The sequence below is a fragment of the Rhinolophus hipposideros genome (genome assembly GCF_964194185.1).
Source record: "Rhinolophus hipposideros genome assembly, chromosome: 21".
NCBI lineage: Eukaryota > Metazoa > Chordata > Mammalia > Chiroptera > Rhinolophidae > Rhinolophus > Rhinolophus hipposideros.
This window is the reverse complement of record NC_138067.1, coordinates 22,742,391-22,769,473: the sequence shown is the minus strand read 5'-3', so window position 1 is coordinate 22,769,473 and position 27,083 is coordinate 22,742,391. Positions and strand designations below refer to the sequence as shown.

Sequence of the window (27,083 nt, the reverse complement as noted above, 5' to 3'; positions counted from 1 at the left end):
GAAGACAAAACCACCCACCCCCATCCTTTAGGATAGAGATCCACCTCTATCCTAAATTTACACATCAGTCTTTTTTTTGTTTTGAAAACTAGCCTTGTGACTCCTCAATGACTTGGCTCTGCTGACCTAAATTGTGTTCACAGCCTTGCCAAAATGTTTGGGCAGCCCATTCAGTTTCTCTTGAAACCATAATGTTTGGATAATTACTTAGGTGGTAATGTGCTTCAGTGGGAAACATCAGGAATTTTCTCTAAAACTGTGGCCCTCAAATCATAGTGTGCTGTAAGTAAAGCGCAGACCCCGGGGCCCTGATCCCAGAGAGACTGATTCAGGAGGCCAGGGATGGGCCTTGGAGTTTGCCTTTTTAATAACCACAGAGGATTCTCGGACCGCACTGAGAAACACTAAAAAATATTATAACAAGTGTTAGAGGGAGAAGCAGATTTTATTCTTGTTATTTGTCAAGTACTGTCAGGGGGCTATAGCTTCCTAAGAATAATAACAAGGCTTGCTTTTTCTTTGTACCCCTGCACCAGCATGTTTGCTAGCAAATGGTAGGAATGAAGGACGTTTTGAACTATACTAGAACAAGTGAACAAGTGACCTAGCCACAGAACGCTATCAAATATAGGTCAATTCAGGTACTTCAGTGTTATGGAAAGGATTGTACATGTAGAAAATCTTTATTAAGAATAAACAATAAGAGGGGCGGCTGGATAGCTCACTTGGTTAGAGCACGAGCGACTAGACTTGGAGCTGAGCTGCGCCCTCCACAACTAGATTGAAGGACAACGACTTGGAGCTGATGGGCCTTGGAGAAACACACTGTTCCCCAATACTTCCCAATAAAAATTTTTTTAAAAATGTTGACCCATGTTTTCTACTTTCTTAAAAAAAAAGCATAAACAAGAGAACAAAAATTTTTTAAAAGAATAAACAATAAGAAACATGTTAAGTGACAAAAGCAACAGAGGTCAAAGAAGACAAATTCAAAATCAGGAAGTCCAAGAGACTAATATGGCCAGAATATGGCTCCTCAGAAACATCCCTTTCTCTTCTTTGTCTGCTGTAAGGAACATTAAGATTTATTAACACAGACTGATTATTAAATCAAAATCATACGTAGTTTGAATAGTTACAATGTACTAGGCAGTCTCCTGACCTCGTCCTGAGTCCTGCTTCCCAGAGCCAACTACTTTAAACTCTTTTAGCTAATTCTTCTGGTACTTTATTGTTCGTATTTTAAACTAATGGTTTAGTATACTATTATTTATCAGTTTATCAATTTTATACATTATTTATTAACTTCCTGTTAATTCTGGTTTTTAAGAAGCACCAACTCCTGTTCTGGTAGAAGGGGAATTAACACTCTTGATCCACCCTTCCTCTCAGTGTCCCAGTTCTCCTTCCATCCTCCCAACTTAATAACATTATCACTGGTGTGTTTTTCACTCCCAAGCCAGGGTGTGGACTAGCCTCATATTTCCTTTCATGTACATATATTACTTTGCTTGGTTTTCTATGTCCCTATCACAATTTTTCTCCCAAATCTCCAACAGGGCTGTAAAATCCCTTTCGATTATGCCAGATAATCTGTCATTTCCATCCCCTCTCTACCCCCAGTCCCTTCTGGAACCTTCCATTGTTCTGCTCAAGCCAGGGGTTTTTGTTAGCTTGGCTTTCTGTGCAGCTGTTGCTCTGGACCTGCCTTTTATCCCTCTTTGTGTAGCTCCCCTATTTCTTGGATCACTCGTCGTTCTTTTTCTAAATTTATTCCCTTGTTTTAATATAGCTCATCCTCCAGTAACATCCTTAGGAAACAGTTTATGGGAGAGAAATTTTTGAAACTTGGTATACCTGAAAATAATTTTGTTGTACCTTCACTTTTTTTTTAAAAAAGATTTTATTGGGGAAGGGGAACAGGACTTTATTGGGGAACAGTGTGTACTTCCAGGACTTTTTTCCAAGTCAAGTTGTTGTCCTTTCAATCTTAGTTGTGGAGGGTGCCGTTCAGCTTCAAGTTGTCGTCCTTTCAGTCTTAGCTGTGGAGGGCGCAGCTCAGCTCCAGGTCCAGTTGCCGTTGCTAGTTGCAGGGGGCGCAGCCCACCATCCCTTGCGGGAGTCGAACCAGCAACCTTGTGGTTGAGAGGATGGGCTCCAACCAACTGAGCCATCCGGGAGCTCAGTGGCAGCTCAGCTCAAGGTGCCGTGTTCAATTTTAGTTGCAGGGGGCGCTGCCCACCATCCCTTATGAGACTTGAGGAATTGAATTGGCAACCTTGTGGTTGAGAGCCCACTGGCCCATGTGGGAATCGAACTGGCAGCCTTCGGAGTTAGGAGCATGGAGCTCTAACCGCCTGAGCTACCGAGCCGGCCCACCTTCACATTTTTTTAAAAACTTTTATTTAAGTGTGTTTTTCCAGGACCCATCAGCTCCAACTCAAGTAGTTGTTTCAATCTAGTTGTGGAGGGCGCAGCTCACAGTGGCCCATGTGGGGATTGAACCTGCAACCTTGTTAAGAGCACAGCGGTCTAACCAACTAAGCTAATCGGCTGCTCCTACCTTCATGTGTTATTAGTGGTTTTGTTGGGTGTAACATTATAGGTAGAAAATGATTTTCCTTCAGAATTCTGAGGACATTGCTCCATGGTCAAGCATCACAAGTGCGAAGCCATTTGCAAGTCTTGAATCTTTGTATATGCCCTTATTCTTCCACCCCCTTTGGAAGTTTTTAGGATCTTCTTTTACCCCTGAGTTTTCAGCATGCACCAAGACCCTCAGCAGTAAGAAGGATCAATTCCTTTTTGCATCTTTTTTCTAGCTGCTCTTCACCATCTTATCCCTTCCACTGTGCACACCAGCTCAGATTTCCACTGAACAAGAGGGAAAGTTAGCGTCTGCATAACTCTCTTACCTTGACATGGCTGTTTGTGACAGCTGGAGGGAGTGGTCATCTTTGCCACAGCTCAGTTTGCTGCCTGCAGCAAAACCTGAATAACTCTTTCTGGCAGATTCTGACAAGAAGTTTTTCTGTTGGCTGAGTATTAAGTGAGCTAATTGCTCCAATTACATCCATCCATTGTTGGTTTTAGCGGCAAGGCTAGACTCAGGCATTGCTTCTGGCTCATAACATAGTAGTGTATATGACTTTAAACTAGCCCCACCCCACCTCCCCCAACCCAAACCAAAGCCCAGCTGTGAGGTAGCCAATAGCAAGGGGGAAAGCTCATTTGCCACACAGCTAAGTCTTTCCATAGGTCTCCTGACCTGGTTGTTCCAGGGCTTCATTTTCACATAAAATGAATCCAAATGCCACTACTGCCACCCTTTCCCCCACACAAATTCTGTTATAGGCAAAAATAAACAAAAAAAGATTAGCCTGACATTTCCCTTAACTGTCCCTTACTTGTGTTTTAATTAAGATATCTTAGCCCCTGTGCTCCGGATTACGAGTTTATGACAAGATTGTTGAACATTCCGCAGGCTCTTATGGGGTGGTGCCAAGGCCAGCGTAGGACAAGTTCCAGGCTACTGACAGCCATTCAAGGAGGTCTGCCATCTGTTGCCATGAACAAATGCTTTTCCTGTGCCTGCTCTGAAGTACTTGGTTCTCCTGTAGAAAACTTAACTAAGGATGAGCAGCAGCTACGAGATTAGCCAACACCGAGAATTGTTACTGTAGTGGTTATCATTATTGTAATCTACTTATAGTGTATGAAGTTGATATGTTTGCCTAATATTCATACATTCTTTCAACAAATTTTTTATTTGCCGGGCACTGCCAGGTGCTTGGGTTTTATCAGTGAACAAAACAGACATAGGTCCCAGCCTTTGTGGAGTTTCCATTCCAGCAGGGAGATAGACAATAAACATAAATAAATTACATGGTGTGTTAGAAAACATCAAGGAAAGAAAATCTGAGGAGGGTAGGGGATCAGGAGTGTGGGGTCAGGATAAAGGTTACAGTATTGAATAGAATGGCCAAGATAAGTCTCATTAAGAAACTGAGACTTGAGGGGACTTGAGGGAGGAGAGGGAGTTAACCAAGCTGCTAACTGAGAAGAGACTATTTTGGACAGAAGAATGGCTTGAAGCAAGGTCTGTAAGATGGGTGTGTGCCTGAGGTGGAATTAATGGGGGTCGGTGAGGAAAGGAAGTCTGAGAGGTAAGCCCCGGGCCGGTGTGGTTGCTGGCTTGTGGGCAGCTGCTGCTGCAGGCAAGTATACTAGGCATCCCAGTAGAGATGTCCCCTGGGCAATGGCTTGTAAGGCTGGAGTCTGGGAGAAAGGTCTGGGCTGAAGATAAGACATTTGGGGAGTCAGAGCATATAACTGGTATTTAAGCCTTGGGACTGGATGAAGTCACTCAGGAAGTGCGTGTAGATGAAGAAAAGCAGTCCAAGAATCGCATGCTGGAAGACTCCCAGATGCCTTCAAAGAAGCCGACACTAACAATCAGGTCCAAGTCGTAGGCCATTCTACAGGCAAGAGGACTGTTCTAGATTAAAGGAGATCTGGGTTTGAAATTTTTTTAAATGAAAAGTTTGTGGGGGAAAAAGAAGTCAAAATATAAAATGTACTTTGCTGCCAAAGATGAATTAGCCTCAGGAAAATAACAGAACAAGCAACTCTTAAAGTTTCAGATCCGCCAGTTTTTCTCCAGCAGCAGCAGGATTTTAATTTCTTTCTGCATTTTAGAGAGTATCTTTTCAAGGACATACGAGTGTAAGAGTTGGGACGACAGGGAGTATTGATTATTTACTATGTGCCAGGTGTTGTGCTATGTGCTTTCACATACATTGCAGATATTATTAACCTTTTTCTGGACTTCTCTATCCCCCTGGCACTTTGTCCCCCCCGGCAGGCAGAATCCCTCTCATCCTTCAAATTTCAGATACGTACCCTGCTCTCAGCAGCTTTCTCCAATTCACATGCTTATGCTTTTACTGCCCTTGCTGGGTAGTCGTTTTCTCATAATGTAATTACTTGTTTGCGTATCTATCTCTTGTGCAAATGAATTAAATGAGGGTAAGAAATCTGTGTCTCTATTTCCAGTGGCCAGCAGAGTCTGGCACACTGAAGGCACTCAATAAATCGGGTTGAGTTGATGAATATCTCATGTAATCATCACCCTTCATGGTAGTTACTATTATCCTCGTTTTACTAATTGGTTACTTGGGGCTCAGAGAAATTAACTCGCCCAGAGGGTTTTAAAACAAAGATTAAATGTCAGGGACATGTTTCTGCAATGTGTGCAAAGCCACTGTACCCCACTGCTTTAAAAACACAGCTTCAAAATAGTGTCAGACTGAGCTCTACAACAGATACTCCAGTATTCTTGTCTGAAGTCTAGGTTTCTGATTTTCCTGGCCCTTGCAAAATTTATGTATTGACCATCAACATAGAGGACAAATTGAAAGTTTAAATGTTTCCAATAGGAAGCTGTAATAGATAACCAACTGAGAGAGATGTTGCTTTTGAATAATTTAAAATATTCAGACTTATGATTTAAAAGTATTAGCTGAGAGATTAAGCAACTTTATAGAGACAGAAAGATTAGTGGTAGGCTAGAGCTGGGGCGATGGGGGGATGACTGCTAATCTGTGTGAGGGTTATTTTTGAGGGGGTGACAAACTGTTCTAATATTATTAGATTGTGGTAATGGCTACACAACTGAATACACTGAAAACCATTGACCTGCGTGCTTTAAAGGGGTGAATTCTTTAGTATGTTAATTATATCTCAGTAAAGCTATTTTTAAAAGTATTTTAAAACTATTAGCTAGGAATAAGAAATGATTAATCATCAGATTTTTCCAGTATTCTTTCAGACTATGAATAAATTCAGTAACTTTTATATACTTGGGTTGTCTCCATTATCTTCTCTCTTAGAGGAACACTCTTCCTCGCTACAGCTAGGTAGTTTTGGGAGGCTTGCTTTGGTTTTTGTAATATGCGTGTGCCCTTTTAGTTTTCATTGTGTCATTCAGATGAGACTGGCAGTATCCCCTTGCTCCGAGCCTGCTTCCTTCTGGGCAGAGAAATGATGAACAGGCTCAGGCAGTCTTTGCTGAGGTACCCGCTGAGCCTCACAGTGATGGGAAGGGCATCAGAAAGCCACTGGCCCCAGGAGAGGGTCACAGGCTACTCTGCTGGCTTCAGGGCAGGAATCTTGCTCTCAAAGCAGGGAGACAGTGATGCCTAGTTTCCCAGAGCAAATGGTTAATAGCATGCAAGGATGCATCAAAGAACTCAGTAGTCTGCCCTTCACATCTTTAGATAACTGCATTTGTTTTGCTTTGGTTTGGTTTGGTTTGGTTTCATTTCATTTCCTTTCAATTCCCTCAAACCATCTATGCATGGCCAGCTTTATTTCAGCAGGCCTTAATATCCCAGCCAGCAGTTGCCAAAGCACCTTTTTCAAAACTTTGGCCATAACCCGCAGTCATACATTTATATTATGACCCACTGTGGGTCATGGTCATAAAGGCACATCATCCGAGGGGATCTCAGAGTGCAGAGAGACTGGATTCATTCAAGGTTTGTCCATCGCTCAGCAGTGGGATTGGGTGACAGGAAATTTGTAGAATAATCTACATTTCTGAATGAAAAAGCTGCTTTAGCAACCCTGGCTAACAGATTAAGGAAAGGAATTCCCACCCTCCATCTCTTGCTTTAGAGATGGAGGGTGGGAATTCTTTTTGGTGGTTAGTGATACAATGGGTAAAAATCTTCCATTTATTAAAGAGAAACTATGTTGTGGTTTATACAGATTGCCGAGCTGCGGTTAGCATCTATGAAAACCATTTCCTGCATAAAGTAAAAAGAAAGTTTTCTGCTTTCTCTACCAAACTACGTGGGAACAAATACTTCTCTTTGTTAAAAGCCATTGCATTGCCTTAGCAAAGGGACATCGTGGACTCGGGCTGAAACAACCCCCTTCTTTTGATCACCCTGGTGCAGATAATTGCTTCCCAAGGGCTCTTTAAATCCCGGATTGTGAGGGGTGCTGTGACCAGGGGGAAACTGCTGACGTTGATGGAGGTGTTCCTTGGCTTTTTGAGGAGAGGTGGGAGCTGTCCTGGGGAGGGGGGCAGGTTGGGGTATAAGCTTTGTTGCATTGCCCATTGAGTTAGCAGTATTGTGGCTTCTAAGAGGCTGGAGAAGATACCCTGGCAACTAAATGAGCAAGCGACATGACAGGTGCCACTGTGAGAGGGATTTGGAGTCAGGCCCCAGCAAGAGCACCAAGTGCTGAAAATGACCTTTTTTACCATTTCAGCCTCATTAATGAAAGGACCATAAAGCACACTCCCCTCCAGACAGAATGTGGAGGTGTCAGGAATGCCAGCTGTGTCCAGCATCCATCTCCTTCTCATTTGGAATCGAGCATGCTCATTTAGTAGCAGTGAGAAGTTTGGGAGGGAGGGGAAGTAATTTTGCAAAATGTACGCTAGCCAATTCATGTGAATTTCATTTAAGGCCATGCGGTTAGTGTGCTTACCCATTTCTAGAAAGGAGCACAGGCATGACTCGTTCTCAGTGAGGTCTCTGTGATGTAAGACTAAAGGAATAGTTCTGGTCTGGCTAGAGGGCTAGAGACAGCCCCACATCCTGAAAAGTTAACCTGATTTCAATCTGGGCGGTGCCCAAGAATTTAAAATGTATTTTATGTTGACATCTCAAATATTTTCATGAGGAGATAGAGAACTGCCTGGGAGAAAAATAAAGCTGAACGTCAGAGGAAAGGCAGAATGCTGAGGTTTGAGAAAGCATGCCAACTCCCTAATCAGCAATTAGCCGTACAACCCATAATCAAGGCACATTTATCTTCCATGCCCTGTGCTTTGCATCTCATATTAGCTCGTTGGAGACATGTGCTGTTTGCCCAGCGGTGTTTTCCTGATGGGAGCGATCAGGGTGATGGGTGGCTCCTGCGCTCAGCCCAGGCAGGTAGGCTGCAGACCCGCCCTGACTTAGCACTCTCACCGCAGAGAGCAAGCTCACCTGTGGAGGGGTCATTGTCCTGTTAGCTGCCAGATCCGGAGTCCACCTCATCTCTTCTTTGCCTCTGTGGCTGTGGTTGTTTGGGAGCCCATATGGAACCAGTATCTGGAAAACAAGCTGTGCCTGTCTCAGTTGAGCTCCCAGGGTTCTGCATAAAGAAAAATGCCATTATGGGCTTTGTTAAAAGCTGTACTTAATAATTCCTTTAAAATTCTGTCTCAGAAATGTAAATGGTCTGTTTGTGTTGGTCAATAAATTATTCTCCCCAGCTGTGCCTGATCATACAAATTAAAAGCAACAGCAGTTTGCACCTCAGGGGGAAAGCATCCCCCTCCCCTGGCATAATCCTCAATTCCCAGTAAACTAAACATTTCCTCCTTGGAGGGCCCCCAGGCCTCTTTACTCCCCAACTGCCATAAAATGGAGGCGCTTCCCTGCTTTGCCATGACCCCATCACCACCACCACCACCACCATGGGAATGACACAAGGAAGGAAATTGCTGGGGCAGTCAGGAAGGGATGTGGCATTATCTCTTTCCCAGGGAATGAGACGAAACCACATGGGAGTGGGACAAAAGAGAAGGGAAATTCAGAAATATTATTTCCTAGTGGTCTGATAGACAGGCCAGAAGGGTTTTTCTTTGCCACTGCCTTCCGTGTCACTTAACCCTTACACATACCAGGCCACCCCTTGAGAAGAATATCGAGGTATCTAGATGAATGCTTCCATGTTGGCCAGAGACTTCTGTTCTCACCATCGGCCTGTCCAATCTAGGACTCTGCTGATGATCCATACATAACCTTGGCCTTTTCTCTGGTTACTGCTCTTTCACTTTTTAGAGATTTTTCTCATAAAGCCAGAGCTTTATGTTTCCTTTGGGATTTTCTGAATATTTGTCCTTCAAATAAGATCCTTTACTATTCATTTACCCAGTCTATCCTTAGAGTACACGTCAGGGTATTATAGAGTGAAGCACCAGAAATAAGCAGTCAAAGCTTCTAAACTTCCTGAGACTCTTATCCTACATATTACACGTTAATTACAGAGGGGAGAATGTCCCTTTACAAATGAGAGCTCTGGCCATCAGCACCTTCCCCAAGGGACCACGCTTAGTATCTTCGGTCCTGGACTGACCTGACTCTCTGTGCCTGTCACTGTGTGATGGTGCAGTAAGCAGTACCCAGCCTCATCGGTGTGAGATGCTTAACACAGGAAACAGACAAACCCCGAAGTAGCGATATTATATAAGAAAATGAACCCAGACTCAAAAAAGCAGCAATGACATCAATGACCAAAAATCAAAGAAAACAAAAAAAAAGATAGGAGACCATACTAGATTAAAAGATTAAAGGAAAATTCAAGTGCGCAATAAAGCAGTTATGTTTCATAGACATGTTATAAAGATGTAGAGTAGCTGAAATCAAATCAGACAAACTTAAGTACAGTTCATTCTTGGATTAGCATAAGAGTAATAAAACTTAGTAGGAAATCATTTTCTATTTGTAGAAAAACTGAAGCTGCTGCTGTTTGCCAGCTTTCATTTCACCTTTTGCTGATAGATGCCACTTTTTTTTTTCTGGCACTCTATCAACAATAATAATAGATTTAAGAGTACTGACAATTTTGCAAGCCACAAAATGTTTAAGATCATTTGGAACATCTTGTTTTACTTCTGGTTTTCCACTTTCCTGAGCCTGATGTCCCACAGAATACTGTCAGTACAAGGTGGAGAAGTGAATGGGATTTAAACTGTCTCCCTCTCATACCACTAGCTTCCAGTCCATTGCCTTGTTTTTAGGCTTTGGGGAGATTACTTAGAGATGTAAATCTCTAGATGACTTAGAGATGTAGATCAGGTGGGGAGTGAAATTGGCCCAGGGATTGAGGCTTTACTTTTCATTCTTACAGAGTTCAGCTAAATCCAAAGAAGATCTGAAAGAGAATAGTGGTTCCAAGCAGACAGTTCTCACTACAGGGTTATCATGAACTTTCTTCCCATTTCTCAGGGTTCTGGAAAATAGTCTATATGTGAGCTACAAAAAAGTTCACTCCCGCCTTGTAAACAGATGACAAATACTAAGGAAACTGCATATCTCTGCCAAAGACATCTTTGTTCCAAATAATTTGCATTTCAGTGGTTGTGCTAGTTGTGTGATGGAAGGCACAGACTTGAGCCAGGCTCTGTAAGTTGAAGTTCTAAGTAAAGGTCAGTACTGCTTCCGAGAACATGTGTTGGCCCTGTCCTTGCTGATCTAGTTTTGGAGCTACCTTTTCTGTCCTATGAATTCAAGTGTAGTGTGGAATCTTTTTGTTACAAGAAAAAAATTCATTTGGGTAAGTCCATTGTGAAGTCACAGGGATCTAGTTCATTAAAAATGTAGTGATCACGTACCATGGCAAGGCTTTATGCTATACATGGGTGAGTCCAAATGAGTAAGAAATGGGTCCTGTGTACAGGGAGCTCTGGGACAACAGGGAAAATAATAATACCACCCCCCACCACCACTCTCCAAAAACAGTGAGCCGTGGTGGAAATTGGAGCATAGAAGGCACCCTCAAAGGTTATCTCGTCCCCATCTCTAGAATCAGCAAGATGGAGAAGACAGGCTGGGTGTCAAAAGCACAGAGTACTAGCCCCAAGGGTCCCATTGTGAACTGGGGCAGGTTTCTTAACCTTCTCAGGTTTTAGTTAACTCACCTCTAAAATAGGCAGTTTGGGTTAAACAGCCTCTCAGCTGCCCCCTCTTCGTCCTCATAGTATGTGGTTACAATTTCCCTGTATGACGATCTCCTCTATTAGATTGTCTCCTTGAAACCAAAGAGTATGCCTGATATATTTTCATGTCCCCAGTTCTAAACACAATGTCTGGTAGACAGTCGTTTCTCAGTAATCTCTGTTGGATGAGTACAGTGAATGAATAGCTCTAAATGTATTCCGAAACCTAAAATTCTAATCCCTGGGACGGCCAACTGCCTGAGGCTGATTTTAAAGGTCATGGGGGAAGAGGTTCCCACTTTCCCTTCACAAGCAGTTGTTGTGTCCTGCCATTCTTTCTGTTTCCACTTGAGAAGTTCTTTTCCCAGCTCCTTTCCATTACCTCTTATAAATAACAGCAGGATTTAGCGCCTTACCGAGGGTGGCCAAATACAAGCAGTGCTTTTGCTACAAAATAAATGGAAATGGGTTGGTGAATCACAGGGCTGCAGCAGAGAAAACAAGTTACAATAATATCTTTAGAACTGACTCAACAGGATGGAGTTTATCATTTTGTTGTAATCAGTTTTGTTAAACTTACATTTCTGGGGATAGAGAAGCAGAGTAAATTCTAGCAAATTATCATTGTAAACTTTGAATTCAGAGAAGAAAAAGATGACCATAATTTTGCCCTTTTTTTTTAAAGATTTAATTGGGGAAGGGGAACAGGACTTTATTGGGGAACAGTGTGTCCTTCCAGGACTTTTTTCCAAGTCAAGTTGCTGTCCTTTCAATCTTAGTTGTGGAGGGTGCCGTTCAGCGTCAAGTTGTTGTCCTTTCAGTCTTAGTTGTGGAGGGCGCAGCTCAGCTCCAGGTCCAGTTGCCGTTGATAGTTGCAGGGGGCGCAGCCCACCATCCCTTGCAGGAGTCAAACCGGCAGTCTTGGGGTTGAGAGGCTGTGCTCCCACCAACTGAGCCATCCGGTGCAGTGTTCAGTCTTAGTTGCAGAGCCCACCATGCCTTGCGGGACTCGAGGAATTGAACTGACAACCTTGTGGTTGAGAGCCCACTGGCCCATGTGGGAATCGAACCGGCAGCCTTATGAGTTAGGAGCGTGGAACTCTAACTGCCTGAGCCACCGGGCCGGCCCCAATTTTGCCCTTTTTAGTCCCTGTTCCTTTTCTGAGTTTCTGAGCCTTTTTTGTGTGAGGTCTTGGCTGGTGTCTGGCATTGGGATAGGTCATTTGGGCTAGGTGGGAGGGGAATTGGAGGTAATTGCTGCTTGATGGATAACTGGACAGAATACACAAGAAAGAAAACTTGGTAAGTCTCTTTCCCCAGCATGCACGCAGCCTTGCTGTCTTATGGGAAGCCGGCTGGTTAGAGAGAAAGCCGTGCTCCTCAGACAGGATGAGTCTTCATATCCGTATTTTGGTGGTCAGGTCGGTAGAGGAGTGTGCCATTCAGGAGAAAGTTGAAATATCATTGTTACATTGAAAACATCGTGGCAGCGATACTCCTGACATGTCTGAGTATAACATTCCGGATGTAATCTGTGAGTGGGCAAATGCATGATGCATTTCTTTGAACTTTGACTTATAACAGGTGGATTCTCTTGAATGAAGTACTATGGTCTTCTGTGACACTGCTCACCACACTTTAGAACCAAGATAGGAAAATCCGCAGCTTGGGGAGGGGGCAGTCTGTCTAAATGAACTTTCTGGTAGTCCCTTGCCCTTAGAGCTTAGGATGCAGAACAAAGAGTGGTGCCTGGAACTGCATCGGTTCCTACTGACAGCAGAGAGTTCTCCAAGGGAATCCTGGCCTGCTCTTCTCCACAGCTTTCCGGTCTCCACAGCTACCAAATGCCTATGGGAAACCAGTGTTGATTTACTCTCTCCTGAGTAGCCAAAGTTCTCAGAGAGATGTACCCCTGCGCTGCCCTCTGCAGCCTTCTTTCACAGCGGAGAAAGCCAGCAGCCCCTGATGCTTTCTTGCCTGCCTCAGCTTTCCTGAAAGCCTGATTGATGAACCTTCACAGCAGAGATAGGGCCAAGCACCGGGTAACTCTGCCTTCCTGAAAGCTGCCATGGAGTGACGCCGGGATCATGCCACTAAAGCCCCATGTCAAGGTGGGAGTGAGTGTAAGAGCTCAAAAGCCTGCAGGGACACCACATGCCAGGTTCCAGGAAGAAAGTGCAGGTCTCAGTTATGATGAGTCTCCGTGAGTTCTGGCTGCTACTATAAATGCGTCATTCACTTTGATTTAGCCTCAAATAAAAGACAGGTAATTTTGCTTTCAAGACTATCAAATTAGGAAATCATAAACCATGTTAATGATCCCAGGAAGGCAGACCTGGAAGCTTTCCCGTAAAGCATAATAATAGCACAGGTGACATTTTGCTGATGTTTAGTGGTGAACAAGGCAAAGGGGCATTATGGCTTTTTTCCTTTTCTGGAACCCTCTTCACTGCCATGTAGCAAAAAGTCATTCTCTCATAGACTTCTGAAAGTGATTTGTGGAAGAGGTGGTATAACCTGGGAATACCATCAGAGCTATAAGCTGAGGGACAGAGATGGTGTCCAGCTTTGGTGCTGCCCAGATAAAATGGGGAACCCGTTGTTGAGAGCTGATTGGTGAATACAAGTGGAAATTACTCCCCTTAGAATTCCCCAATTTCAAAGTGTTCTGAATACTTTTTATTCTACAAAGATCTGATTCTCTCCCACTAATTTGTTCTGTGTCCAGGTGACATTGTTGGCTTTACTGAGTGCCTTCTGTTTGCAGAACTATATCCATGTTCTCTAGAGAGATTTGGAGTGTCCGCAAAGAGGCAACATACACAAGAAAAATTACGTTTCTCCTAAATATCCGTTAGGTTCTGCTCAGAGCAGGTAGATTATTTGGAAAGTCATCCCAGGAAGCAGGAGTGAGGAGTTGGAATGAGTGAGACAGGTTAGGAGGAAAAGCCAATACAAGAGTGCATGTCCAAGGCCACGAGGGCTCGATGCCACCAGAACTCCTGAGAAGTATTTAGAGTACCTCCTAGAATTCCTGTGTGAGAACAGGAGGCTGGTCCATTCAGCCACCAGCTAAATGAGGGTGGCCCCAATGGCATGAACTTCACCACGTATCCAGGGACAAAGGGGGCCCTACAACCAGAAATGGAAATCCTCCAGGTGTGTGCTTTTGGTAAGATATTGTCTTACCAAATACACAAGCTCGGCAGTGACTGAGCTTGTTCAGAGTGGACCAGTGTAGGGACAGCTGAAATTAGAGTTCTTGAGCATCTGTCAGGGAAAGGATTTGTGCTATAATAGGAAAAGAACTGGAGTACAATAGAAACAGCACCAGGAGGTAGCTAATCCAGAGATTAGGGGAAGGGTCCAAGAAGGCTTCCTGGAGGAAGTGGTTTGTAAGCTGAGGTAAGACCAGATGAATGGGAGGGAGGCAGGTGGAGGTGAAGTGCAGGTACAGGACTATATAGATGGAGCATAGATTACAAGGATAGGTGTGATAAGAGAAGATCAGGAAGAACTTTGCAAGTTTAGGAATTCAGACTTATTGTAAGAGCAATAGGGGTCCAGGAACATTTAAGCAGAAAAACATGATAAGCTTTGTGTTTTAGAAAATTTACTCAAATGACAGCATGTAGAGTAGATGCCAGGATGGGGCACATGAATGAAGGTGGGACAGAACAGAAGTCAGGGAGACCGGTGAAGAGGCTCCTGAGAGAATATAACAGTGAGAACCTACGTAGTGGCACTGAGACAGGTGAGAAGTGAAAAGATTTGAGACATCTTAAGTTTCTTAATCCCCATTCATGCCCTGCTCCTGGCACAACAGGGCGCGTATGTGTGTTGAGGGAGAAATTGTCATAGGGAAAGAATTTTTAGATGTGAATTGAAAGCTCATAAAGAGCTGTTTGGAAAATTCTTAAGCAATTTGGGAAGTAAAATAGCTGTCTGAAAATATCTCAAGTAAATTCTCACCTTCGAAGCAAGACAGCACAGTGCACTGCCCTGGGCGTCAAGATGACCTTGCTTAATCCTGGATCTGCATTTTCTATTGTTTTGACCTTCGTTGTATCATTTAACCTCTTCAGACTTTGTTTATTTGTCCAACTCAAAATGCGGATGAGGATGCCCGCCCAGCCTCTTCTAAGTTGATCTTAAGCTAACAGCGTGTAGTGAGATGTGACCACAGTAGGGAAGCTAGCCTCCTCTCAACTGACATGAATACAGCGAGAGTGCGGAGGGAAATGGTTCAGCCCAAGAGTCTCATGTGCATTTTGGACACTGGTCTGTCTGCTCACTCCAGAGCAGACGCAGGGAGCCATCCCTTCATAGGCACTGCGATCGAGGAAGGTGGGGTTTCAGAGTGGTTAGAGGGACACTAGGTCATCGCGAAGCCGCCGCCTCCAGCTCTGAGATTCAGCACTCCTCTTCCACAGGCCATAGTGAGAAGAGATAAGAAAGTGGCTCTGAAAGCACTTGGAGAATCAGCATTCTAGGCAAGTGACAGGTATCATTATCGATATTCTTACTAGGCCTTGTAGTGTTAGCTCATAGTTTTTAAATGTTTTTACTCTTGCTTATCCCAGTAAAGCAGAAAATCACTTTCAGTTTCTTGCATGCTGGTATATAACCTGTCTTAGTTTCATAAAGAGACCAAAAGCCATGTTCCTTCCCCTAACACCATCTTCTTACCAGCTACATTCTGTTTTTCTTATTTTATCTCATACATTTAATATTGGCTAGAAAATTTGACCTGCCAAGACTTGAACTTGGGCAAATGGGGTTTCTCCCACAGTCCACGCTAGCTAGCAACACCAACAAATAGAACATGGGCTCATGGGCTGTACATTCCATGCTTTCAGGGCAAGGAATATTCTCCACCTCCTGGGAAAAACCAGGGCCCTGACTAACAGGAGTTGAAAGGAAACTGATTGTAGAGTACTTTTAAGATATTGTGACTTCTTGATCATCCATGTTGGGGTTTTGTTCTCTTTCTCTTCAAAGAATTCCCTGGGGCTTTAGTGCACAAATGATGACAGTGATTCAGTATGGCTAACATTTATTGCACCTTTACTCTGCCAGGTGCTACTTTAACCATTTTGCGTGTAAGATACACTACAACCTCATGGGTATGTATTCATTTTGTAGATTAGGAAACCAAGGCAGATGTGGTTAGATAACTAGCCTAAAGTCAGTTAGACCTGGAATATGAACCTAGGCATGTGAATCTAAAGCCGTGTCTGAATCATGCTGTGCTTCTCCCTCCTTGCAAGCAGAGACCTGTCAGAACATACAGAGGTCTGCAGGATTTCCTACTCCAGGTCCTTAGAGCGGTCAGAGATGTTAAGCAGGAAAAGTGCTTTAGAATTCTGGTCTACTTACTATCAGTGTTCTCCACACCAGATAGGCAGTACCCTATACAAACATGGCTCCCATTAAGATAAATAGCTCGATTCTAGGGAGCCCTGTGTCAATCAAAAAAACCATTAATCAAGAGATTATATAGTTTTCGCATATTACATGTCTTATGTTTTCCCTTCCCCTAGGTTAAAAAGATCTAGTGGCATGAGCAGCCTTTTGGGAAAAATTGGAGCCAAGAAGCAGAAGATGAGCACCCTAGAGAAGTCCAAACTGGACTGGGAGAGCTTCAAGGAGGAAGAGGGCATTGGTGAAGAACTAGCCATCCACAATCGAGGGAAAGAAGGGTAAGAAGGAGTAGATTCTATTCCTCTGAAAAATCCTAAGAACTGTGAAATAGTTTATTGCAGAAAGGCCACCCAATTTAAATGAAAAAATGTGAGTACGTTGGTCTGTCAGTGAAGCTCTGTCCTAATGTGGGGCAGGTCCTGGCGGTGAGAAAAACGCTGGGAGTGACAGGAAGGGAGAGGCATGTGAGCAGCACTTCTCGCAGGGACAGTCGCGTCTGCCAAGGTGAATTTGCTAAATTCTAACTCCTGTGAACTGTAAGTCACCTCGTTTGTTCACGTGGTCAGATGGCTCACTGTATCAGTCTTGGCCTGACCTGAATTACTTGGCCTTCTGAGAAGCCAGACCAGCTCAAATGCTTCAAAAGCAGAGCCAGCAGAGTGCCTAGACGTTGGTGCATTATCATGGGATTTTTAATTTTTTTTTGGTCCGTGTCATTACAGCCCAGGGTAGAGCTCCCCCCTTGGCTTCAATCTGTGACACGCCAGCCCTCAGATAGCATCCAGGCCATCACTTGCACTCCCTTCCTCTTTACTTTGTAATACACAGAGGATGTCCATAAACTAGGTATTTAGGAATATCAAGAAAGAAACAGTGTTCCGTGAGTGCTTGGGAACCTCAGCAGGAATTAAGGAACCAAGTTCCTGCACAAGTGGGTCCATGCCTGGGGGTAACAGTCCCCGCCCCAAACAGTGAAAGGAAGTGTGGTGTGGCCCGTCAGGCAGCCCTGGGTGCTCATCGTCCCGCCCCTCACCGTAAGGCCTCTGCCCACAGCGCACTGGGCATGTCTGAGGCTCAGCTCCTACGCCATAAAATTGGATAATGTTACCTCCCTCCATGGGTGTGAGGATCTCGTGAGATAATGTATGTAATATGTACAGTACATACTCGTCGTATAAGAGATGTACAGAAAGCCCTTTGCAGAGCTCCTGTCACATAAAGATGTGCATCAAGTGGTCGGCATTCGGGTTATTTACGAGCTAAACTATAATAAAGACAGGTGAGGAATTTATTCTGGAGGCCATATTACTAAACTAGACTTCAAGATTATTTGAGTGAACTTGGAAGCTGATAAGTATGTTTAAAAATACATTTTTTAATGACTTTGTGAGCTTGTTTAACTACTGTACTTCTAAGTCAGTGTGTCAAAGATGGAATGCCACAAGACAGAGGCGGAAGTGCCAGAGCCATCTGGGGAAAAGCCAGGAAGAAGCGCGGGCAGGAGTCAGTGTTACCTAGAGAGGGCCTCTGACATTTTCCCCAAACCAACCCACTCCGACTCAGCTCTAATAACTCACAGCTCCCTCTTCTTCACCACATTTGTCTAGTGATCTAAGGTAGTGGGGAAGTGCCAGTGTGTGCTATGCTCTGTGTTTCTCTGAGTATTGATTATATGGGTTGGACAGTGTTCATTCTGCTTGCAGGTCTTATAAAAACTAGGAGTAGTGCTGTTAAAGATAAGGGAGAGCTAATAAAATGAGACTGGAAGAGAAAACAAGATTACAAAAGACATCTGCTTCGTATGGAGGACTTTTCAGGCAATGGAAAATCCAGTCACTGGGTTAGGGAACAGCTAATAGCGTGTAACTTTTAAGTGCTTTGCTCTTCCCTCCTTCTCTGAGACTTTTTTCCCCTGGCCAGGATTCCACAGATCTGATTGTGTTTTTCCAGTGCCCACCCCACGCCTCCACTCACTTGCCTTCCTCACACCTGCAGGCAGATCAAAGGGCCCAGTCGCTCCTCCAGGGAAGGGACTGTGTCTCATGTTGGCTAAGCAGGAGAATCCTCAGGGGGTTTTCCAAAGTGCAGGTGACAAGATCACCCCTGTACAGAGCTGCTGAATCCAGAGTCGTCGTTCTCTGTGTCTTCAGATCGCTCCTTAGGCGATTGTGCTGCACAGCCAGGGCTGAGCACTTAGAGATGACAGCACAACAGCCAGCTGTTGGGTGAGCCTTTTCAGCACATAGGTTAACTGTTAGGTCTCTGAATGTTAGGGCTCAGAGACCTTGACTTATAGTCAGAGCCATGTCTGCAAGAAAATAACAAAATGTCTGTTGGCCTGCACCTGCAGACAGAGCCAAACTTGCGATAACAGAAAACGCCACAAAACAGCTGCAGGCTTGCAGACATTTTCTGTTCAAACAATGCTACGCTGTCAGCACTGCCCCTATATAACCCTCCTCACTGCAGTCTCCTTTAGACACGCAGCCTGGGCTATAGCCAGCTTTGCTCAGCCCGATAGACTTTCTCTCACAATAAACTTTCTTAACTTGCCTGACCATGCTCACTCCTTTAGCGGCTCCTTTATCAGTAACTAGAGAGCTGACTTCAAAACGGGATGTCAAGAAGGGCAGGAAGATTTCTATTGAGAAGTGTGCCCAGTGCCACAGATTTGAAGGGAGAAAAGCACAAGGACCAAAACCTGTAAGGTCTGTTTGGGCAGAGGCAGGTCAGACCCCAAATTCTCCTACACAGATGGCAAGAGCAGAGGCAACATCTGAGGAGAGGACCCTCTGCAGGAATATGTGGAGAATCCCCAGAAGTATACCCCTGGAACGAAAAATGATCTTTGCTGAACAAAGAAGGGGGAAAGGTCACATTTGATAATGTCGCAAAAAAATCTACCTATGAGTAATGATTGGTCTCTGTGATATTTATTATGAGACTGTGACCTTTTTATGAGCACCATATTTAAATTGATCTCATATACAAGAGTTCAGGTCATGACTAGTGATAAAAATATTCCTGTTATGCAGTCCTGATTAAAACAAGGTTGGATTGAGGTTAAAAGATTATTGTGCTTTTTGTGTTTTGATGGTAATTCCATTCAATAAGTGCTATCACATCTTTCCCCTTGTAAAGATTTGATAGAATTTGAAGCTAGGTTGGTTATTATTTCCAGTTTTTCAAAGGGCAATTTTGCTATCTGAAAATATTCACATAAGGGAACAAGGCACCTTGAGAAACAGCAGGCACAGAATCAGATCTGCAAAGAATTTAAGTAAGGGAAATACCAGGTACAGGTTTTAAACTTAAAAAAATGGCCTAGCATTTGAAAAAGACACAAATAATTTCCAAAAATAAAAAATATAGTGACCATAGCTAAAAACTAAATGGATAGGTTTAATAGTAGGACCAGCTGAAAAGAAAATCCATGAACTGGAAAACAGAAGAAATTATCCAGAACATAGTTCAGTGACAAAAAGACAGTAATTGGAAGGGAAGTTAAGCAGTTTGGAGGACAGAGTGGGAAAAGATGAAAGACATCTGTTTATAGATTTTTTTAAAACCCAAAGTATATCCCAAGATAAATAAAATAGAAATCTACACTTAGACATATCAGAGTGAAACTGTAGCAAACCAAAGACAAAAAGGAAAATCTTAAGAGAGCCAGAAAAAAGACTTCTCTGAAAGGAGGAGGGTTATTAGACTGACAGGTGACTTCTCATTGGCAACAGTACAAGCCAAAGACCATGGAACGGTCTATTCATAGTGCAGAAATAAACAATTACCAACCTAGGCTTCCGGGGGGTGGGGAGGTGGGGGGGTGTCTGTGTGTGTGTGTGTGTCCTTCAAAAACGAGGGCAAATATGGAAATTTTGAGAATAATAAAAGCTGAGAGTTGCCCCCAGCAGACAAAAAGGCAGATACGAGGTGAATTTAAATCAGCGCTGACTATATAAAACAATATTATTGTCTTGTAAGTTATTAGGTTCTTTCTTAAAGCAAGATAGTATTAAAATACTTGGCAGTAAATACCTAAAAGTTGGAAGGGGGGGGGGGGGTCAATGGAGTTTAATTTTCCCAAGATCTTGTTTTGTCCAGGAGGAGGTTAAAGGCGTTAAGTGTGCATATCGGCATTCCTAGAATAGAAACAGAGTACAGAATTTCCAAAGTAATAGAGGGAGAAAAATAGAGTGATTTGTGAAGGAAGACCCAAAAGAAGAATTAAAGAAACCAAACAGGCAGGACAAATAATAAGCACAAAATAAGGTGTTAGATTTAAAACTAAATTTATCAGAATTTTCATTAAATGTCAATAAACTAAATGTTCCAGTTAAAAGACAGAGATTGACATGTTGACTTAGAAAATAAAAAACAACCATTTGCTGTTTAAAACAGACATATCTAAAACAATGGGATGCAGAAATGTTGACAATAAAAAGATGGGAGAAAAGATAAACCACGCAAACACTAACCAAAAGAAAGCTGATGTAGCTATATTAATATTAGATAAAATAGACTTTAAGGCAAAAACATTACCAGAAATAAAGGGAGCAGTCTCCTCATAATGATAAAAATGTTCAATCTATGTGGGAGATATGATTCAATTCAAATGCACCATTTGGCATTTATCTACTGAAGCTTCGTGTAGTTATTCCCTGTGATTTAACAGTTCAACTCCTAGCTATATTCCCAACAGAAATTCAGTTACATGTTCCCCAAAAGACATATATGAGAATTTAAATAACAGTGGTTTTCATAATATCCCCAAACTAGAAACAACTCAGATGTCTGTCAGTAGTGTGACAAAGTGTGGTATGTTCACGGGAATATTCTTCAGCAATGGGAATGAACGTGAAAAAATTTCAATAACATAATAACACAAAGACACTCATGCAGTATGATTCCATTTATATGAGGGTCAAAAACATGCAAAACCAGTGTGTCCATTAGGTCAGTCTGTGAAAGAAGCAAGTCACAAAAGAATACACACAGTGTATTTATGTTAAGTTCAAAGTGAGGCACAACTGGACTAATGTCAAAGGAACAGGAACGTGAAAGGAGAGCAAGCAAATGTGGGTGAGCTCCCACCTGGCTGGCCAGCACTGGCTAAGAGTTTGCAGGGGCCTCCTGGAGGCAGCCAGCTGCTGCTGTGTTACCTGGGGAAGGCCACATGCGTACTTGCTTGATAGTAAGCCTTTTGCCGTTCCCATTTTATACATTGCTCTGTTGTGTGTGTGTATGTTATTTTCTCATAAACTGAATTGAAGCTGAATTCAAAGCCTGTCTCTACCAACTTGCTATGTGTTCCAGCCCCCGTTTCCTCCTCTGTAAAGCAGAAACTCTTCAGTATACCTCTCAGGTATATTACGGGTATCACATTAGTAGGGGAAATGTCTGGCATGTTTTGTAAATAGGACTACCTCCCTTTCCACCAGTCCTCTGCTCACTCCTTTCTCCCAACTGCTTCTACTAACCATACCAAGTGTCGGGCCTTACAGGAAAGTTAGGTGCTTTGTTCCTTTAACTCCCTTCCTGGCATATTCCTGCCAACCCTTTATAGGAATACTTTCTACAGTCATGGCAAATACAGCTTGGGGGCATCTCTTCCCACTGTCCCTGGCTGGTCTCTCTTCCTTTTCTGGGCTTTTAAATTTGAGGAGTCCCAGGGTTGAGTTCCTGGTAGCCTACTTTTCTCACATTCTCTCCCCCAACAAAGCTCACTAGTTCCATGTCATTTTCTGCTGATGATTCCCAAAAAAGTGATCATTCCATTGAGCTCCAGACCTCCGTATCACCTGTTGATATATCCATTTGCATGGCTAAGACACACATCAAAGTTAAAACCTAAAAGCACATACCTGCTTTCTTTCCATAAACACACTTTCCTCCCTCAGATTTCTCAAAAAATAGCACCATCGCCATCCACCCAGCTGTTAAAAGGAAAACCTAGGAGTCATCCTTGATTTCCTCTCTTTCCACTCATGTCTTGAAAGTCCACTAGATAATTCTGTCGTGAAATATTTCAGTCCAGCCCCATTGCCACCACTCAGTACAAGCCACAGAAATCTGATGTACTCCCTGCTTCCGCGTCTTTACCTTTCCTCCATTCTCCGGCACATACCGTGTTTCCCCGAAAAGAAAACCTAGCTGGACCATCAGCTCTAATGCATCTTTTGGAGCAAAAATTAATATAAGACCTGGTGTTATGTTATGTTATATTGTTATGTCATGTTGTAAGACCAGATCTTATAGTAATTTTTGCGCCAAAAGTTGCATTAGAGCTGATGGTCCAGCTAGGTCTTATTTTCGGGGAAACACGGTAGCAGCTAAATGATTATTTTACATACAAAAACCATTTTCTTCTTTTCCCGACTGAAATCAGTTTTCAGCTCCTTACCCTGGCATTCCAGGCCCTCCCTGAGCTGTCCCCTGCTCACCTGTTATCCTGTCCTCCCCTGCTCATGGCAGCCCACCCTCAGCCGTGCTCCTCCAGACCCTTCTCCATGATGGGCTGGACTCAGGTGCCAGTCTCTAGAGTGGCCCTACCCTAGAACCCACAATCACATCACCATGTTTTCTCCATCACACTTATTACCAGCTGATGCATGTTGTCCTGTTTGGTTTTCTATGTTCCTATGTAGTAAGCCCCCAAGGTCAGAGTCTGGTTCACCACTCTGTCACCAGCACCTAGAAAAGCACCTACCCAGAGCACGTCCCACTGGTTAGCAGACAACCATGGCTTTGATTCGGAGCCTAGTAGGACTAGAATGGACCACCCAGAAAAGAAGAGCAGGATACACCTGAATGATGGCTCCACCCAGGCATCATTTTCGGTCAGCAAAGTTGGTTCAAATGCTTCTACCAAGTATACTTTTCCTCTGAGCCCAGACTCCCAGCGCCTGCTCCAGCATTTCAGGATGGATGTCAGCAGTCTGCGCTCGAGGCGTTTGGCATTGCTTCCCTCTCGCCTGTAACCCATCCCACAGGTTCCCCAGCAGCGTTCGCCCACAGCAGTGGGTCCTCCAGCACTGCTGAGGTGGAGGCCATCAGGCATAGGGGAAGGGCTCATGCATAGAAAATGAGGAGCAGAGGCATGGTCCTGCTGCTGCTGACAATCAAATTGAAGGCTATGGAGCTCTTGGAAACCAGGTGTATTTGTGATTTGGTGAGGCATGAAGGAAAGACCAGAGAAAATCATTTTCTTTCTCCAAAGAACCTCTCTCCATTACCCCTAAGAGTCACGCTTTAAGAACCAGCACAATCTTGAAATGAAATGGGAGGAAAGCACTGGAGGAGAAACTTAATTAAAATCACCACCCTTTCACTCTGGCACCCAAGGTGTTTGCAAGTCACATCTCTTCCACCGTGTCCCCAACCCCCATGGCTTGTGCAATACTAGACAGATGGCTTCTTTCATTTGCATTTCTCAGGGCAAAATAATGCGTATCTTATTACCTCCATCACAGAGCTTTACTCCAGCCTCTGAGCGCCTCTGTTGCCCGTTGCTTTCTGGTTTAGGAATTAAAAGTTTACCCCTTCCCTTCTGTGCTGCACTGAGTGCATGCCGGCTCTGCTTGCAGCTGACCTCTAAGGCAGCTTCCAGGCGTCCTCAGCTCTGGACCCGCTTCCGATTTCCCGGGACCTCCCGTGCTCTTCCTTTCCTGACCAGTGGGCAAGAGACCTCTCGTGGGTATGTGAACGTCAGCACACCCACTGGGCATCCTGCCTACACTGACTTCTTGGCTGGGTAGGTGGCCAGCCTCTCGTGCCGTGTGGGTTCCCAGAAATAGGTGCTGACATGTTCCCTGGAAGCATTTTCTACCTTCTCTTCTCCCTTCCATTTTCCCTTCCCTCCCCATTGGCCTGGTTCTAAAGAAAATTGGTGGCAGAAAAGTAATTTGGGTTGAAAGATCAAAAACATATCACAGTCTATTGTGTCTAACCTGGTTCTGAAAGGAAATGCTAGGAAATCCCTTAGGTTTTGATGCTATTAGCATATTTTATTAATGAAAGTGAAGAGCTGCGGCCTCTAAGATGGGCCACATACGGTAATGAATGGTAGCAGGAAGGGATGACACCCCCACCCACACCCCAGCTTCCCAGTAGACTGGGCCAAGTCAGCCCGGATCCCCAGGAGAGCTGGGCACAGGCCAGAAAAGCACCATTGCACTTGTCAGCTGGGGGTTCTGCTGGGAACCACTGGGGCTGTAACCTGCTTTAAGGTGCCTGGAAACGTCCTGAGGCTCCGTTGAAATAGGCCATCCATTCAGGCCACCATGGAGGAGGGGCCTTCCCCACGAGCCCTTCCTCTTTCTGGAGCATTTGGTCCCTTGGTCCCTGTTCCAGCTGTCCCTGGTTCTGAGGCTTTGTAATGATGCAGTCAAGTCAGAAATGGGAAGCAAGAACCCCACAATGCTTGTAGCTATTTTGGGTTTTATTGTTTACAAAGTACTTATTAAGGTTTCATTGCATGGTCAGGGGGTACTGTAATTTTTATTCCTGTTTTACAGAGAAGGAAAATATGGCACAGAAAATTAAATATCTTGCCCAAAGTCACAAAAATAGTAAAGGTCAAAGCTATCCTCATCGATGGCATCCTTTCTCTCTCTCGGTGATAGGGGAGTCCGTGTCCAATAGAAATTTTGTTTCTGGTCAGCTTTTGGCAGTAAACCAAAGCTCTCACAGGGATCCCGTGAGCAGCTGCAGATGGCTGTGAATGGGGGAATGAAATCACCAGACCTGCCTTGATGGCCTTTGAGTAGCCCTTGAGAATTCAGGTGCATTCTGCACATGTGCCCCTCTGTGCTGCCCGAGGCCTTCCCTACACCTGAACTCTGAACTCTGCCTGCACCTGCCTCTTTAGCACCCAGCCTAGCTTCGCTCTTGATCGTCTCAAGGTCAGCTGGACCCAGCACTGTTTCTGGGAACCTGCAAGGCCCTGTCCTGCTCAGCAAGCATCCCAATTTAAGTATCACTTCCTCTTCTTTAAAGGAAAGTCAAGAGGAAAGACGACAAATGCTCAAAGCCCCATCCAGTGCTTCCTCTTCCTTCCCCCTCCAGCCCGCTCTCGGTTGGGTAGCACTGGGTAGTGGCTCTCTTGAAATGTGCCCTAAATTCACCCTTTTTTTTTCTGCTGGAACTTCGAGGGGTATTTAAAGCACACTGCTGTCAAAACCTGGTCCCCATCGTGATCTTCACCCAGGGCCAGTGGGCTGGGAAGGGGAGGGGTGGTGGTTGTAGTGTGACAAAGCCCTCCAGTCGATTTTGGGTACAGTCCCCACTGGAGAATCCACGTCCCTTGGTGACAGTTGGAAGGGGAATTTATGCTGTTATGGTCTACCTTGCCACCAGTCTCCCCTGTTTTCTCTCCATGTCAAAAGTGGGTCCAGTGTCTGTGGCTTCCTTCTCCATCGGGAAACTGAAATTTAAATTTAACGGGCATGCTGTATTCCACTTGCTGAGTCTGATAACCTGACCCTGAGGGCTTATGTCAAACCTAGGATCAGGCCCTGCCTTGTGTTTCTGCCATTCTGGCCTCTAGTTGGCAGTTGTGACACAGCCTCTTAGTTCCCAACCCCGGGCCAGGTGCTGGCCACTACCGTGTTTCCCCGAAAATAAGACCTAGCCGGACAATCAGTCTCATGTGTCTTTTGGAGCAAAAATTATCAGACCTGGTGCTGTGCTGTGCTGTGCTGTGCAGTGCAAGACCCGGTCTTATAGTAAAATAAGACCAAGTCTTATATTAATTTTTGCTCCAAAAGATACATTAGAGCTGATTGTCCGGCTAGCTCTTATTTTCGGGGAAACACGGTAGTTGCTGATAACACTCATGGAGTGAGCCGACACCACCCCTTGAATCCGTTCAACTCGGGACCCTGAGGGAAGATGGCTTCTCAAAATGGTGGTGACAGCACTCACTGCCATTTTATTGAGTACCTACTCTGTGCTAGGTAAATGGGCAAGGTGCTATGGCTTACCAGAGTCACACAGCCAACAAGTGGCAGCGTCTTGGATTGAGGTACAGAGCCATCACCCCCTCTGTAGTTAGGTATAGGGGTAGTGGCTGCAGGCTTGGCTGGAAAGCACAGAGGATGGACTGCATTTCACAGGGTGCTGTGACAGGGAAAGCCGGGCCCTGAATTCGGCAAAGAAACACAGGTTCCTAAACCCGGTGAGGTTCTCACCATAAATGTGTAATGGCCTTGACATGACAGACAGGAGTACCTTTTCCACAGTGCAACAAAAGAAAAATTAGTGCAGAGATTCAATTATCTCTTCCATTTTCAACGGCAGTTTTGCTCTCAGTAAGTTAATTAGCAGAGATGCCAGGCATATTGAGGGACACTTTATGACAAGAAGGAGCATTAAAATGCAGCAGTGTCTCTACTTAAGTAACCAGCCTCGCCTCCGCCTCAGTCCTGTGCTTCCTTCCTGCCCTACATGGGAAAAGAGGGAAGCTGTCTGCTGACCCTCGCCTCAGATTACGGAGCAGAGTACTGATCTGTATGTGGATTGTGAGCAGCAGAGGGAGTAAGAGATCTCATTCCCTTAGAGGAGTTTAGGGAATGGCCTTTCCTGTCAACTGCACAGAAGCAACACCAAGAGGAGAGAGGGTGAGTGGCAGGAAAGAGCGGGAGGCACCTCCAAAGTGAGCGCCTTCTGTACCTCAGCTCACGTTGACTTTCACTGCAGCCCTGTGAGGTAGTTCTTATTACCCTGTTTCTTCCACTTTCAGATGCACTTTTTCTTATATTTTGATGGATATATGCAGCATGCAAAGCTTCCTCTCCCCACCAACTCAGCACACCACTTAGGCCAGGAAATACGACACCACGGTGTTGCAGTTGAGAAAACTGAGGCTCAGAGATGGTCAGCCCTTGACCAGGGTGGCCCAGCTCATGTAAGCAGGCTGAGCTCTGAGCCTGTGTTT

At 44.4% G+C, this 27,083-nt stretch overlaps 1 protein-coding gene across 3 annotated transcripts in view; it reads left to right on the top strand.

Moving 5' to 3' along the window:
* Positions 1 to 27,083, top strand: part of CFDP1 (craniofacial development protein 1) — a 108,707-nt gene that overhangs the window by 75,322 nt on the left and 6,302 nt on the right. For all 3 annotated transcript variants that reach the window (XM_081030393.1, XM_081030392.1, XM_081030391.1), the window contains one exon: positions 16,267 to 16,425. In XM_081030393.1, coding sequence (XP_080886519.1) covers positions 16,267 to 16,425 — 159 coding nt within the window. The remainder of the gene's footprint in view (positions 1 to 16,266; positions 16,426 to 27,083) is intronic.